This window comes from Leptonychotes weddellii, chromosome 4, assembly GCF_054177405.1.
Source record: "Leptonychotes weddellii isolate Sample4059 chromosome 4, ASM5417740v2, whole genome shotgun sequence".
Lineage (NCBI taxonomy): Eukaryota > Metazoa > Chordata > Mammalia > Carnivora > Phocidae > Leptonychotes > Leptonychotes weddellii.
In genome coordinates this window covers 135,964,026-135,981,524 of record NC_138372.1, presented here as the reverse complement: position 1 = coordinate 135,981,524, position 17,499 = coordinate 135,964,026, and the positions used below count along the sequence as shown (strand labels likewise).

The window sequence follows — 17,499 nt, the reverse complement described above, 5'->3', positions numbered from 1 at the left end:
CAGGCCATCCCAAACTGCCTCCGCATTTGACGAAAATCTGCCCAGTCCTTTTCAAGGGATGCAGTATATAAAGGGACAATCATATTTACATAGACGATCAGAAATCTGCCTTTTGCTGAGGACCTTGAATGAGAACACGCTAGCCTCAGCCATCAACGAAGTCTTCAGAGTTCAAATTCTGACCAACAACTAGACCAGGCAACGGAGCACTTTGTTGAAACTCAGAGGAGAGCAGCTGGATCCGTGGGAGGGCCCCCCCGCCCAACACTCTGCTCAACTTGCCCTTCCCCATGAAACCAGGCAGGGGAGTACTTACCCACACATCTTTTCCCGTCCTCGGCCAGTGTGAAGTCGCTGTAGCACTGGCAGACAAAGGAGCCCAGAACATTCACACAGAGCTGCTCACAGCCGTGGTCCTCCGCCGCACACAGATCCTGGACTGGGGCAGAGTTGTGCCATTAGAACCCAGCTCTGAGGGAGATGACCCTCAGCACACGGCCAGGCAACAAGCACTTGTTAAAATCCCTTTTAACATATTAAATAACTGTAATCCTACCATCCAGAGGCAACCACTGTTGACATTTTGATGCATTTCTTTGTATAAAGAAAAACATAGCTTTCGAAGTTGGAATTATTCACCTCTAGGAAATGCATTGACTAATCTCAAATTAACATCAGTTTTGTATTTTTCTCATGTTCGTGAAAGTGCTCTGAAACATTCTGATGGCTCCTGTATGTTATCACGAGCAAGCATTTGCACTTGTCTGCATCGAGTACCGTTCCTGTTCTTCAAGAACGAAAATGCTCTGTAATCCCAGTCTGGCACAGTCATGGACATTTTGCAGATGGGGAAGCTGAGAGAGAGCACCATGAAAAGACCTGCTACTCCACCCAAAACATGGCAGGTCCCAATTCTGCATCTGTCCCTTTGGAAAATATTTCTCCTCATTCCATTTGTCTACCAGATCGGTCTTTAGAAATCCTCCTTAAGCTCTATTTCTTCATGCCAGTAACAAATGAGGAAAATGTGAAGCCAAAGGAGGTTAGGTAGAGGTAACAAAGATTACTAGGGAGAAATGGATATATGGTTCTTAGCGGGCCTCTTTGAGTCACGTATTTATTATACGCTGAGCCCTGGCTCTTCACGCAAATGCAACGTGAAAATGAACTCACAGAATACATTCACCGCAAGGGAACTAAAAATATATCAGAGGGTGAAAAGGTTAAAGGCATTTTCAATCCATCACTGACTCAGTCTCTCCTTTGCAAGAAACAGGCTGACGTGATGACATTATTTCTCAGCAAGGAAAATGGCTTGGTTTCATAACTAGCTCTTCCAGTGACTTTACCATTAAAGTTAGAGAAAACCAAAGAGCATTAAAGTGATCAAATATATTAAAAAGAGTTTCCACTGGTTAAAAGTTATCACTATGAAAGCTATGATAAAAACTCAATTAACTGGAAAGCTTGATTGATCCCTGAATCCAATGGCTACACTTTAATGTAATCTCCGGTGTCATTGAGTTTTATTGTTTATTATGCTTTTAGATAAATACAAAATATTAAATTGATGAAAAGATAAAAGCTGATTAATTCATCACCTCTATTAAATGCACTAAATAATTTTTAAAAATAAAATCTGCACCATTACATTAAAAAATGTTTATGTCTAAGATTGTACAAATAGGGACTCTGGCTTTCAAGTGCTAAAAGCTGTATTTTCACTCCCAAATCAATAAAGTAGATGAAGAAAATTATAGATGCAAATTCTTCTATCTCTTACCAGTATATTTATTATCTTAGATTTCCAAGTGGGAACTCCAACTGAGATTTCCAGTGGATTTAGATAGAAGAAAAACACCAATAACCAGAAAAAACTTCAGCTCATGTAAAAATCATAGTGAATAATTAGTGATAAAACCTACAGTTACAAGCCTGAGCCAGAGATCTAAGAAAAATCTGAATCATAGGATACTCTTCATTTATTCAATAAATGAAGTACCTCCTTTGCCCCAGGTACTGGGGATACAGGGATGAACCAAAGAGACAAAAGGGTTCCTGCCATCACCCAGCTTGTATTCTAAGGGTTAGTAATGTGAAGCTCTAGGAAGAGCATTTCTGATTGAAATGCTTGGCTACCCATTAGAACCATCTGCGGACCTTTTGAACACCCTGATGCCCAGGGCGCCCCCCTCCTTAAATCAAACAGGCTGGGGGTGGAATGCAGGCGGCAGTGTTTGTTAAAAGCTCCCCAGAGAACTGCAGTGTTGAGAGTCATTGAACTGGATAAAAAGCCCTTGCGATCATCCAAGGGGAAGGTGCCCAGGCCCAGGAGTCAGTCTCCCCCTTTATTAATGGAGACTGCCAGGCTCGGTTTCCTCTTTTAAACAAACCTCAGAATGACTGCTCTCCTCAATTCCCTCTCCAAGTGGCTGAGCGAATTGCAGACACTACGTGAGGGTGCAGAGTGTGGTAGGACCAGGAGGCTTATCGCTCGCATTCCAGAAGGCCGGCCCCACAAACAGCAAGCGTGCCAGCTGGTGTCGTGTGTGTTGTAGTTTCATACTGTTTTTATAACGTCGGGGATTTATGGCCACTAGGATCTGCACTGTCCCAAGGGAAACCATGGAGGGATTAACTTAATTAAACAAAGACTAGGGAATAAATACAGACTAGGTCCTGACAAAACAATGTTGTTTTTCTGGCAGTGGTCACTTCCATTTGAAACAAATGCACATATTTTGGGATGATTCCTTATGCTTTTGAAAAACAGTGCTTCTTTTTCTCACAGCCCAGGAGGGTTTCACTGAAGGGTAATAAAACTATGGGGGATTGGAGAAGCACCGAATTCCGGGTTCCCATTATCCTTCCAAGCCTCCTCTACCTGGTGACCCCCACTCATGGCTCATGACTTCCGTCAAATGGCACCTCTTCCAGGAAGACCTCTCCAGGTTGGCTGGGCTCAGAGGCTCCTTCCTCTGGGCTCCACTCTAGCACTCACACATTTATCCGGTGGTACTGGAAAGACCTGATCATGTCTGTCTGCCCCCCTGGAATGTGGGCTGATCTTACTCAGTGATTTCCCAGAGCCTAGCACACTGTCCTCGCGCATGTAGTTGGTGCTTCATAAGTGTTCATCTGCTGAAAGTACAGTGACAAAGGCCCATCCTCCTTGTCTCCCAATAGGGATGTTCCTAAACTCCTAAAAATACTCTCCTCCAGCAGAAATGGGATCCTGGCAGGATGAGTGTGATGGGAACAAAATTCTTCCTGAGTCTCTGTACCTCTCCAGGAGTGTTTCCATACCAGCAGAGGGCTCAGAGTTCCGTGACGTCTGGGAGCCAGCCCCTAGCTGCAGACACTGGTATTGTCACGACAGCTAATGGGCTGGCTGTCTTGCTGTTTCTTCCACATCTGGTACCTAGCACAGTGCCTGGCACGTTGTAGGTGCTCAGTAAGGACTTAGCAATGAGAGAATGAACCCACGTCCATGCTGCACAAACATGGGGTTGTCAGGTAGTTCTCCCTCATCAATCTTATCTCGGTTGGGAACTCTGAGAGGGACAGTATCAGTCTTGGTGTTCCTCGGGATACCTGCACAATAGCATGCATCTCACACAGCAGGTGTGCAGTGGACATCTGCTGGTTGGACTTGACCGCCACCAGCCCGGAGTACTTAGCCGGCTCTTATTTGACTGCTCTCTGCGAGAGGCCATGTTCCCCCTCACCGTCTGCCTTACCACAACCGTAACTGAACACTTCATTTACAACAATCACTGAGTGTCTATTTTCCCTCCCGTAGGAGGGCAGGGCTTGTTTTGCTCAGCACTCCAGCTCAAATATCCAGCACGATGTGGGGCATATGGTCAATTTTTAAAAATATATTTGAATGACCGAATTCATTCATTCATCCATTTGTCAAACAAAGTACTGGGAAAACAACAGTGAATAAAATAAATTTTTTAAAAATCTATCAATTGATGTCTGGCCCCATGGAGCTGATACTCAAGTGGAGAGCCAGAGGTGTGTGGGGGCCAGCTCCCACTGACCCACATGACAGACTGTGCAATCTCTGCCCTACCCCGCATTCAGCAAGGCCAGGTGGGTGGCGTGAAATTGGCCATGCTGAAGTATTTATACCACAGGGATCCGCAAACCTTACAAGTCAGGGCTTTCCTCCCCTGGAGATCTGGTTGTTAAACATTTACCAGCACACCACTGACAGGGGCCAGACATAGGTTATGTTAAATGTTTTTGTTTTTTTTTTTTAAGATTTTATTTATTTATTTGACACACAGAGAGAGAGAGCACAAGTAGGGGGAGTAGCAGAGGGAGAGGGAGAAGCAGATTCCCCGCTGAGCAGAGAGCCCAATGTGGGACTCCATCGCAGGACCCTGAGATCATGACCCGAGCCGAAGGCAGACGCTTCACTGCCTGAGCCACCCAGGCGGTTAGATCTTATGAGTTAGATCTTATAAGTGCTGCAGAACAAAATTAGCAGGAAAAGGGAGTTGGGACTGTGGAAGGAAGGGAGCTTCTGTTTTATACGCTATGGTCAGCAGGTGGTCTCGCTAAAAAGATTCTTTTATACAAAGACTTGAGGGAGGTAATGTGAAACAGTAAGGACCAAGGGAATAGAACCTTGGAGAAAGGAGATAAAGGGCAGTTATGTGTCTTTAGACAGGTGGGAGTGAGACCATCAGAGTGAAAAGAAGATCGTCGTTGGAGCCAGACCTGGCTTCGGCTAGCTGACTTGCATGACCTCACATAAGTGATTTCTATGAGATCTGATTTTCCTAGAAGTTGAATATTTAAGTGGAGAAACCACTGCAGGGCTAATTGAGATAATGAGACAAGGAAAGCTCCTGAAAGACAGTAGGTACTCAGCAAATGCTAGCCTCCTTCTTCCTTAGACTGGGGTAAAGAAAGTTCTTGGAGGTACAGGCCCAGTTCAGCATGGAGGAGAGGTGGGCCCCAACCGAGTTGTGCCTACATCACAATTACAATATAGTGTCACTTTATGGATGCCTGTGAAAACTCCACACGCGGACATAGATTCAGATTTCTTTAAATAACGTCAACGTATCCTTGACTAAGTTTTGGTTTGTGAATTCTCTGCTGCATTGATCTGATACAGCAAAGTAGACAATTTTGAATCTTATAACAAAAGATCTCACCAAACTCAAGCAATGCCTTGCCAGAAGGCAATCAGCACAGAGCTGACAGCAGAATTTACTTGTTTTTCGTTTCTTGTGAATTACAGGGAGGGGTGTTAACTGCAGCTGCTCAGTTTGCCCAGGTGGGAGAAATCAGTGAGGATTTGCTAACTCAGAGCCCCAGAGTTGTGCTCAAATCCATCCCCAGTGTTTGCCCCGAAGCTCGCATGCATTCTAGATTTAAGTGCCTTCCTTCATTTATGATCTCGAAACCCTGACGCCGCGCCTCAGCCGGAGAACTTGGAAAAGCTCCATCTGGTTCCACTGGATGAGGAGCACGGCACAAAGCCTGGGGCTGCCGTGGCTGACGTCATGCCAGGCAAAATCAAAGGGTTTTTACTGGCTTTTCAGAGTTTTAGACAAGCCATACTGCCTGCTGTTCCCACCAAGGACAGTTTAATCCGTCCTTTGGAGTTAAAGCAAAATGAACACCTTTAAAGACACGCTCCACTTTTTTTAAACGGCTCCTGCTGTTATTTAGCCTGACATGTAGAAATCAGAAATTATCCATCCCAGCAAGGGTGAAGAGAAATGTTGTATTAGGGCTGTGATTTCACTCAAGTGGGGAACAATGGGGTTTCCGCCTGCACCAATGTGAAAGCCCTTGCAGAGTCAGGCCTCCACAAACCCAAGCCTGCGTTTTGGGGACCATCCCCCTTCCTTCATGGTGCCTGAAAGCACTAATCTTATTTTGGCAGCTGCAGTTTAGACTTAAGGACTCTTGATAGTAAATGTGAGTCATCAGCCTTGTGCTTCTAACGCTGGAAGAAACAAAACAAACCCAATGTCACCGAGAAAAACAAACCTGTCCTTTCGGGCAAAGCCCAGCTGTGCCTGGAATCCTTCTCTCCCCAACTGTTGAATTCATTTCCAGTCAATTCTCCTAGTCACTCAGAAGATGTTTGTTCTGAGAAGGGAAAAGAAAGGGGGAAGTCTCCCCCCCGCCACCTCCCTGTAAATCCTTAAAACATAAGTAAATCTGACCAAATGAGGGTCATTGAAACAAGCATGCACAAATAATGCCCTATTCTTGCAGCACACTTTGCAATTTCCAAACGGCTGGCCCATCATCACGTTCTTAATATAAACTCCCTACTGAGGGGAGTCTCTCAAGGAGAGATCTAACTTAAAAGGCCTCGGTCAGTGGTTTTCAAGCTTGAGCTTACATCAGAAAACCCTGGAGGGCTTGTTAAAACACACATTCCTAGGTCACACCGCAGAGTTCCTGATTCGGGATCCCTAGGGTCCCACCTGGGAGTTTGCGTTTCCAACCAGCTCCCCTGCAAAGCTGAGGCTGCTTGTCTGGGTGCCTGTGAAACCAGGAACGCAGAGAAGAAGCTGCACGAGCCTCAAAATCACTTTCCCCACCGACAGGGCGACGGGTGGTGATTCTTTCACATCGCACTTCTCCACTCACACGCCAGCAGGTCCGTTCTCCCATGAGAACGCCACTCAGCCAGGATTCCTTTCTTTTCCTTTCTTCTTTTTTTTTTTACAAAAACAACAACCCTGTAGCCTGGCCGAACCAGAGGGTGAGCAGGCTGCACGTCACCATCTCCACATTCCGGGGCCCAGCAGCCGGGGTGGAGAGGAAGCTCCGTGACCACACTTACTCTGCTCAGCAGCCTCCACTTCTGCTCACAGCAGTCCTGGCGCACCTGGGGCCATGCTGTTGTTTGACCAGCTGCAGGCCTGCGGGTGCAGCCTGCTCGCCCTTCCACTCTTGCTCCTTGCTCTCATCGTGGGCAGCCCCAAAGCTCTGACCCTGACCTTCCCTTTCCACGCTCCCTCTCTCCCTCCAAGATTTTATCCATTTTTCAGGGTCAATTACTACCACCAAGCATATCCAGCCTGGGATTTTCCTTGAACTCTAATGCCTCATCTCCAGCTGCATCCAACCACTTGGGTGGGCTCCTTCTCACACTCATTAGTTTTGCCTCAAAACCGGGCTTCCTCTCTGAAGCTAGCTGTCATTTTAAATCCTGCTACCATCCCCCACCCCCATCTCCCAGCTTATTTCATAAACTCCTTACCGGCATGCAGTTTATTGCTGTGGTCTCCTAATTAATTTTGTAGGCATAAAAAAGCATGTACTGAACTGACTGAGCTGATCAGAATTGTAAACTGATTGCATCTTCGGCTCCATAGGAGCAGAGCATAAGGGAAACCAAGATCTGAGTGTTTCTTGGGTCTCAAGCATATAAGAGAAACCCTCATTTTTCTCCTACCGCCCTGTAAGAGTGCCTAGAGAGAACCAGTAAGTGTTGGAAGAATGAGTGAATGGATGGATGGTACTTCTCCACCCATTGTCCACCAGTTTGAATCCCACGTATATATTACTGCTAAAGTCAATTTACTAAAATGTAGTTTTACTTTTGACACCCTGTGTCCAGCCGCCCCCCGCCCCGCCCACCAAAGATCCCTGCTGGGACTCAGCTTGATAATCAAATAGCTCCATAATTTGTTCCAGCTTATATTCCTTCCCTCAGCCCCCACTAATGCCCCAAACAAACTGTTCCAGACAAGCAGTCTGGCCTAGTTAGCACCCTCAAAGACAACAAGCCCTGTGATTCTCTTCGACTTGTTAGAAAAACCCCCTCCTCCACAATGCCATCCCTGATTGTTCCATGACTCTTTCTTCAATCTCTTATCTTGCAGCCTTTGTCTCAATACTACTTACCTTCCAAAACCACCTTATTCTGACTTTCTCTCTCTCTATATATATATTAGCTTTATTGAGTTGCAAATGGCATACAATAAACTGCACATATTTAAAGAATGCAATTTGATAAATTTGACATGTTGACATACCACCCCCTATCATCCCCAAACTCCCAAAGTTTCCTCACACCCCATGGTAATCCCTCTGCCTGCTTCCCTGCCACTGCCCTCCCCCCATCCCCAGACAACCATGAATCTGCTCTCTGTCACATAGATTAGTTGTCATTTTCTAAAATTTTCTATAAATGGAATCATACTCTATGTACTCTTGTTTGTCTTATTTCATCCAACATGGTTATTTTGAAATTCATCTAGCTTGCTGCTTGTGTCAATAGTTCAATCTCAAAAAAAAATTCATTCTTTTCATTGCCTCGTAGTATTACATTGTATGCATATATCACAATTTGTTATCCATTTACCTATTGATGGACACTTGGGTTGTTTCCAGTTTGGAACTCTTACAAGTAAAGCTGCAGTGAACATTTGTGTTCAAATCTTTCTTTGGACATAGGGGCGTGTAGGTGGCTCTGTCGGTTAAGCATCTGGTTTTGGCTCAGGTCATGATCTCAGGGTTGTGACATGGAGCCCCGCCTCGGGGCTCAGGACTCTGCCTGAGATTCTCTCTCCCTCTCTCTCTGCTCCTCCCCCTGCTCGCATGCTTCCTCTCTCTTTCAAATATGAAAATAAATTAAATCTTTAAAAAAAAATCTTTGTTTGGACATAAACTTTACTTTCTTTGGTGTAAATACCTAAATACATTGAATGGCTGGGTCATATGGTAGGTACATATTTAACTTTGTAGAAAACTGCTAATCTGTTTTCCAAAGGGGGTGAACCATTTTACATTCCTGCCAGGAACAATGATAGTACCTGTTGCCAACTTTGCCAACATGTATTATGGTCAATATTTTAAATTTTATCTAATCCAGTAGAGGTATGGTGGTATCTCATTGTGGTTTTAATTTGTATTTCTCTAGTGACTAATAATGTTGAACATCTCTTCACAGGCTCCTTTGCCATCCATATATCTTCTCTGGCTTAATGTCTGTTCAAATTTTTTGCCCATTTTGCCTGGGTTGTTTATTTTCCTATTATTGAGTTCTAAGAATTCTTTATATATTCTAAGGTCCTTTGCTGGATATATGTTTTGCAAATATTTTATCCCAGGCTATGGCTCACCTTTTCATTTTGGTAGTAGTGTATTTTGAAGTGCAAATGTTTTGATTTTTTAAAAGATTTTATTTATTTATTTTAGAGAGAGAAAACACGAGCACAGGGAGAGGCAAAAGGGGAGGAAGAGGGACAAGCGGACTCCACACTGAGCACGCAGCCAATGTGGGGGGCTCGATTCCCCAACCTCCAAGATCAGGACCCGAGCAGAAATCAAGATTCGGACACTCAGCCAATTGAGCCACCCAGGCGTCCCCAAATGTTCTAATTTTTATGAAGTTCAATTTATTGAGTGTTTTCTTTTGTGTTCTGTATCCTATTTTTAAAAAATTCTTGCCAAACCCAGGGTCATCAAAAAATTTTTCCTACATTTTCACATACACATTTAATTGTTTCCACTCTTACATTTAGATTTAAAATTAGTTTTGAATTCATTTTTGCATATGGTATGAAGCGAGGGTCAAGGTCCATTTTTTTGCACATGGCAACCCAATTGTTGTAGCACCATTTATTGATGACATTATTCTTTCCTCATGAATTGCTTTGGCACTTTTCTAAAAAATCAGTTTACCATATGTGCATGGGTCTATTCCTAGACTATATTCTGGTCCATTGATGTCCACCAATACACACTGTTTTGACTGTTATTGCTTTATAATTAGTCTTGAAATCAGATAATCTAAACCCCCCAATTTTATTTTTTTTGGAGTTTTCATTAATCTCATTATTTGCAGATTCCATATTTGCACATTCACCTACTTTCTAAAATTTACTTGTAACCCAAATCAATATTTGCAGTATTTTCATGGCCATTTGTGGATGTGCACAGAATGGTGAAAATTCTGAGTTACCTCATGCACACATTCCCAGTTAAGGTAAAAAAAAAGGCAATGCTTTGCCTTCTTGTTTTAGCTCTCATACTACAAACAAGCATCCTTTTTGCATTCTATTTAGTGCCTTTTTTTTTTTTTTTTGCTTTTTGTGCTTTTTGTTGGGTGATTTCACTGTTTAAAAGGACCCTCAAGAGTACTGTGAAATGCTGTCTAGTGTTCCTAAATGCAAGAAGGCTGTGATGTGCCTCATGAAGAATAGATGTATATTAGATGATCTTCATTCAGGCATGAGTAATAGTGCTGTTGGCTGTGAGTTCAATATTAACCAATCAACAATATTTACTCAATAATGTGTCTTTAAATAGGAACACACATAAAACAAGGCTATGTACTCATTGACGATGTGGCCAGAAGCTCACAAGAATCTAACCCTGTATTTCTTCTAGGAACAATGATCTAATAATTGCAGTTCAATGTTCACAGAGGCTTACAACCATCATGAATAATGAGAATCGACTGTATTTGACTATTGTAGTTTTTTTGCATTTTCATATATATATTTTGGAATCAGATTGTCAGTTTCTACCTAAAAACATCTGCTAGGATTTTGATAAGGACTGCTTTGAATCTATAGATCAATTTGGAAAGAATTAACATCTTCGCCATATTAAGTCTTCCATTCCATGATATGGTATATCTCTCCATTTATTTAGGTCTTCTTTAACTTGTTGCAGAAATCTTTTGTACTTTTCAGTGTACAGATCATGCACACTTTTGTCAACTTTATCCCTAAATTACATATTTCCAATGCTATTATAAATGGTATTTCAATTTCTTTTTCTTCTCTTTTCTTTTTTTTAAAGTAGCCTCTTCACCCAGTATGGAGCCCAATGCAGGGCTTTGACTCACAACCCTGAGATGAAGACCTGAGCTAAGATCAAGAGTCAGACGCTTAACCGAGCCACCCAGGCACCCCTGGTATTTCAATTTCTGATTTTTGTTGCCAGTATGTAAAAATACAATCAAATAATTTCATATATTGACTTTGTGTCTTACAAACTTGCTAAATTCACTTATCAATTTTTAGTAGCTTTTCAAAGATTCTCACCAGCTCTCTACAGAAGCAGTCACATAGTCTGTGAATAAAGACAATTTCACTTCTTTCTTTCCAATCTGTATGACTTTCTAATTTCTTTTTATTTTATTATTTTATCAGTTAGAACCTCCAGTACAATGCTGAGAAGTGGTGAGAATGAACATACTGTCTCGTTCCTTCTCTTAGGAGGAAAGCATTTATCTTTCACTCTTGAGTATGATGTTAACCGTAGGTTTTTTCATAGATACCTTTAATCAGGTTGAGAAATTTCCCTTTTATTGCTAGTTTGCTGAGAGTTTTTATCATGAATGAATGTTGGGTATTGTTCAATACCTTTTCTGCATCTATGAAATGATGATACAGTTTTTCATTTTTTAATCTGTTAATGTGGTGAATTATGTTAAAGCAAACTTGCATCCTTGGGATAAACCTCATTTGGTCTTGATTAGAGTATATAAATATGGATTCTATTTGGTAGGTTTTTAAGAATCGTTGCATCTAAATTCATCAGGAGGGATGTTGGTTATAATTTTCTTTTCTCTCTTTAACAATATGACTTTTTTTCTGGATCATGCCCCTTGATTAAACTGTAAAATAAAAGCTACTAAATCATTTCTGTAGCTTGGAAAAAATAATGTCAGGAACATATCTGAAGAATGAAAGCAATAAAATGCATTTGGTATGGTTCTTGAGAAAGAGAGAAAATGAGAAAGCTGGATAAGAAAGTTTACAATTTTTTGCCAAGTGAAATTTTCTAAATGTTGCGCTTTCAATATTTTTTCCAGATAGATTAAATATTCAAGAAGGGAAGGAGAATTCCTTATTTAAAAATATAAATAAAGAAAAGGAAAGAAGATAAAGTTTGGGAAAGCAATTCAGAGGGAGTGGGATTGGTAGGGGAAAACATGAAGACAGGCATACTTTATGGAGGTTTTTCCCATTTTTTTTTTTAATGGGGAGAGGGAAGGACATAAACTTCTTTTTTTAAATTCTTTTAAAGATTTTATTTATTTGACACAGAGAGAGAGCACAAGCAGGGGGAGCTTCAGAGGGAGAGGGAGAGCAGGCTCTCCACTAAGCTGGGAGCCCGATGCAGGACTCGATCCCAGGACCCTGAGATCATGACCTGAGCCGAAGGTACATGCTTAACCGACTGAGCCACCCAGGTGCCCCATGATACTCCCAAGGACATAAACTTTTACTGAGCCCTATGTGCTAGGTACTATGCTAACACTTTTGCATTTATTTCATATAATGGTATTGGGTGGGAAAGACTTTTTGGAGGACAGAAGAATCCACAATGTTGACTTCCAGTACATTCCAAATTGCTCATATGGGCAGAATTTTGAGGGTAATATTTATTTAATATGCTTGATCTAGTCTTTGAATGGAGGGGCACATTTTGAGACACTGACCAACTAGTGTCCAGAAGAGGATTATTTGGACAGTGAAGAGACCCCAAATCCATTTACTTAAAGATGTGTTTATGCTTCCCCTGAAAAGGAGAAAATTAATGAGGGATAGGGGGATAACACTCCTCAATAATCAAAGAGTTTTCTCTTTTTATTTGAAAAAGGAAATACACCCTCTGGTATATAGCTTTAGCTGACAGAAATAGTATCAAAGTTGGGAATTATAGAGAGTAGGATTTCAGCTTAGTCCACGCTACCTGGAGGTGGGATGGAGGTGTGGGGCAAAAGCCTGGTGTCCCAGGTAGTGAATGGACATGCAATATCATTCATCTGGGACACTGGGAAGGAATAGAATTATTGGGTGATGTGGGGAAGAGAGCTAAAAGTCTGATAACTAAGGCCCATTTCCATTTGAAGAATCTCTGAATTGGCTGTGTCTGCCTCCTCCCTCTACACAGGCAAGTATGAATACAAAACGGTGGATATGGTGTGTGTATGGGTGTGTGCGAGCATGCGCAAGCTCATCTCAGGGCAATCGCCTAAGAGGTCTTCTCACGTCATTCTGTAGAATGACAGTGTCATAGCGGTTGGCAGTGGACTTGAGGGAATGGTAATCACTTGAATGTTAGTCTTGGTGCATTAGTTCTGAGTCTCCCTTGGGATCAGTGAGCCTTGGAACCTCCTGTCCTCCTGGGCTTGGAGGAATTTCTCTGGTTGCAGGGTTGCCCTGCTGCCATCTGGGGGCCCTCAAGGGGGGGGGGGATCATGGGACAGTATCAAATGGGGGTAAGAGCTAGGAATATGGAGTCCTACAGAACAAGATTTGGATTCTGGTTTGATCATAGTACTAGCCATATGATCTTGAGTAAATTGTCTGAACTTTTTGGGGAGGACCTTATTTTCCTTATCTGTAAAACGAGCATGATAAAACCCACTTTAAGAGGGCATTGTCAGATTTAAATGAGATATCACGTAGAAAGCACTAGAAGAGCTCCTAACATATGGTGAACACTTAATAAGGGAATTGACTCTAGTTCGTCCTGACCTTGTGTGCTGCGCACACTGAGCTGAGCATGGGCTGCAATCACTTTGGTGCAATCACCAGTTGCATGGTTGCAATTATATTGGTTATCTGAATTACTCCCATGCAAGAATGTGAGCTCCAAGAAGAACGAACATTGCTGTTTCATTCACTATTTTATTTCCAGTCGTTTGCACGCTGCCTGGCACATCTTACATGCTCAGAAATGGAAAGAGCTGTGTCTCATTCCCCACCAGGCCCACTGAGTCTCTCTCCATGTTGGCAGGGACACGTCCCTGCAAGCAGCTCCTAAACAGAGGTCGAGGAATGTGCCAGCCTTCGCTTGGCACAACTTTTAACTGTCCACTGGACTAAAACCACAGGCTAACACGGACTTATTGATAAGACAGATATGAATTTGTCACCAGCTTTCCCATTTTATGGGTGAGGAAGTTGAGTCAAAGAGTTTAAATAACCAGCTCAGGAAGAGACAGGCAGAGCTGCAGCAATGTCAGGATTGAAATCGAAGTCTGGCCCATCTACAATTTCAGACATGCACACCAAAGAGCTATCACCTTTGTCTGAGAGAGAGAGAGAGAACTGCTCTCTATGACTGTACCAGTTCAGCGAAGTCTGATACTGATAGCGCAGGTGGTTGAACTGCTTCCGGGTGACTGGAGGGGCTGGGTCAGATTGGGATGGCAGAACCCTGGCTCCAGCTCCTTCCCTTCTCCCCTAACTCGAAGCCCTTCCCTCTGGTCCCCCTTGTTGCCTGACGCCAGGGAATCTGAGTGTGGCAGCAATCCACGTCCGAAGTTCACGGGAAACGCAGACTTCTGGGCGCCCCTCACCCCCAGACCTGTTGACTCTGAGTCTCTGGGGGTGACAGCCGGGGCTCGGCTTCCTGAGTGGTTCTTAGTTACTGGAGCTGGAGAACCGCTGCCCTGGACCACCTTGCCCTTCCACCTGGTCAGTCTGTCTGAAACCCGGGCAGCTTCCACTTCATGCTCTTTGTACCCGCAGCCCTGAACGGGAGGGAGCCCAGGCCAGACCAACACAGCAGGTGGGGGGCCGGGGGCCTCAAGGCTTGAGGTGGGACCAGGCAGGGGTTGACAGAACCTGGTGCGAGGTAGGTCTTGCTCATGACACTGAGGGGAGAACTTTTTCTTTTTTATTTGCTAGTCTCAAAATTCCTCTGACTTGACTAAGCCAGCCCATGGAAAGTGGACGTCAGCAGATGCCCCGACTGCAGCAGGCGACTGGGGCAGAAGACAAGGGGAGGAATTTCTTGTGTTGCCAGGAAGGGAGTTAGCAGGGTACGTAAAGGCTGAGCATTCTTCAGAGAAACCCCTTGGGGAGGGGGAGCTCCCGAAGAGGCTGGGAGAGAGGTCGGGCAGAGCTCACAAAAAAGGTAGGGGGATGTCGGAAAGAGACGTTTATAGGTTGTTTGCCGAGCAGCGAGCAGTGGGTGAGGTGACCTTGCCAGGGCTGCCCCGGTTCTCCAGAGAATTCTATTAAGCCCATGGGTATTTGGTGTGAGTGATTTTCGTTGTGGAAACTGCAGAAGGGTCAGAGGTTCAAGCAGAAGGTCAGGATGATTCAGGCTGCACTCAAAAATCTGGGATCCTGTGGTCTGAGAGGAGCCAAAGAACACAGAGCACCGGAGACTCACCAAGTCTGAGGGCTTGGTGCATCCACAGGCCACAGAGCTGAGGAGTCCAGCAGATGTTACCTAATCTTGGGGGACAGGAAGGCCTCTTTCCAACTACTCTCAACCCCGAAAATGAAGTGAGAAGAAAACAGGAAAATGTGGTATGGCTCTATAAATGTGATACTAATTACAGCCATTTGTGCAAATGCTTTCCATTAATGCTTAATTGCTTACCATGTGGTGTAATAATTATGCATTGCATGAACTGTGCGTCAGATTAGCTGAGTTTTATTTGCCTCCGTATGGGCCGGTCTTCCTCACGTCTTGAGTAAGCCTGGTTTGGTAGCCTGGTTGTCTATGGGCCGAAACAGTGTGGCTTTACTTACAACTTAAAAATATATATACGTGGGCACTATGCTCACCATCGAGGTAATTCTCTCCTCTAAGAGGCAGATTACCGCTTGCTGGCTCAAATGTCAGTACGTTGTTAGTACGTTTTGGGGCTTGGCCAGAAAAAGAGAATGTGAGTTCTATTTGCATTTTATCTATTTGATCTTTTTTATTTAGGAGACCTATAAAGTGTCCTTCACCAAAGTTACTAGATCCCTGCACACCTCTAAACAGAACAGAATAATCATTCCCAGCCAATGTTCATAACTCATCCCAAGTCAATGCTTCAGAGAAGAGAATAAAATAGAGAGACAATTCCTCAGGGTACAGTTAATAGAGACAGTGGATGAAAAGGCTCTCCAGTGGTTCCCCTTAAAGAACAGCTTGGAAGTAAAAGACATGAATTCAAAAAGGCTCTTTCTAAGAAGGTGCCTCCAACGATCTTCCAAACTCTTCCTGTTGGCCTAGTATGTGCCAGGCTCTGGTCCAGGCACTGTGATTTGGGGGGTGGGGGTGGGGGAGGCCGGCCTAAGATACCCGAGCTATAAAGCCTCCTTTCTTTCCTTAGGGAGATGATGACTTGCTTGGGTGAGGGGCCACAGATGAATTCAAGAGGCCCTTGAGAGAGCAGAGGAGGATGGTTCGGATACATCAGCAAAGCAATCTTACTTCTGCAAGTCGTCTGATCCGAGTTGAGGATGTACCCTTGTTTGCATCTGCAGACGTACGAGCCAGGGGTATTGATGCAGAAGTGGGCACAGTGATGCTCCAGGATGCTGCACATGTGGACCGCTGAAAAGGAAGATACAGTGAGTTAAGGCAATGATGACGCCTTCTCTGACTTCATCCACCCACATGTATTCAGAACCTGCTGTGAAGGAGAAAGCAGGACCCAAAGGAAAACAAACTGCAGTCCCTACCCTCAAGGGGATTTACAGCCGCTGGTTGGACAAGACCATTCTAGATAAATGCCATCAGCAGTATATAGATAAAGGGCCACAGAGGGTTAAAGGGAAATGATGCTAGGTTGACGTATGAAATTGCTGATAAAAACAGGTCAAAAATGATCTACAAAAAACCAGACATTTCACGGTTCAATTAATAATGCTCAATTGGGGAATCAGAAAGTTTGCTGATACCGGAGGGGGCTTTGGCTAATGTGTAGATTCTCAGTAGCAGCAATGGGGTTGGAGGAGAAGCTATTAGTTAAATGAGGATGTGGTAAAGAGTCAACAGTTTTTCAGGACCATAAATCCCAAGAACAATCTTTTAATATGCAAAAGTGTCTTGCAGAATATTTTGGAGTAAAAAATGCATTCTGAAGTTCCATGTTTCCATAATCTTTTAATTTAATCTTAATTTAAAATATTTCTGCATTTAGTTTCTGAAGTCCTTTGGCTTTCAGAGACATCGATTCTTGCATAAGTCTATCTGGAGCTCATAAAAATTCTCATTATTTTTTTACATCTTAGTTTATTACTTTATTCAATATAATTCAACTTGGACATGTTTAAAATTAACAAGCATCATTATAAACAGGGGACAAGTTATGCAAGTGTTCTCATAAACAAAAAAGATGTCCATCTGTAGAAATATATTTTTACGAAACTAAAATAAAAGAGGCTTTCAAAAGCTAAGAACAATCCCACTAATCCAGTGCTTAGGAAAACTGAGCTACTGGGGGTGCCTGGGTGGCTCAGTCGTTAAGCGTCTGCCTTCGGCTCAGGTCATGATCCCGGGATCCTAGGGTCGAGCCCCGCATCGGGCTCCCTGCTCGGCGGGGAGCCTGCTTCTCCCTCTCCCTCTGCCTGCCTCTCTGCCTACTTGTGCTCTCTATCTCTCTGTCAAATAAATAAATTTTATTTATTTATTTGTTTGACAGATAGGGGGACAGCGAGAGAGGGAACACAAGCAGGGGGAGTGGGAGAGGGAGAAGCAGGCTTCCCGCCGAGCAGGGAGCCCGATGCAGGGCTCCATCCCAGGACCCCG

The 17,499-nt window shown here is 43.6% G+C and overlaps 1 protein-coding gene across 3 annotated transcripts in view; it reads right to left on the bottom strand.

The window, feature by feature from the left end:
- The window catches only part of MATN2 (matrilin 2), a 124,421-nt gene that overhangs the window by 59,952 nt on the left and 46,970 nt on the right, over positions 1–17,499 (bottom strand). For 2 of the 3 annotated variants that reach the window (XM_081816291.1, XM_081816290.1), the window contains exons 4-5: positions 16,180–16,302; positions 317–439 (exon numbers count right to left, since the gene is read on the bottom strand). In XM_081816291.1, coding sequence (XP_081672417.1) covers positions 317–439; positions 16,180–16,302 — 246 coding nt within the window. The remainder of the gene's footprint in view (positions 1–316; positions 440–16,179; positions 16,303–17,499) is intronic. The other variant, XM_081816292.1, reaches the window with a different exon arrangement.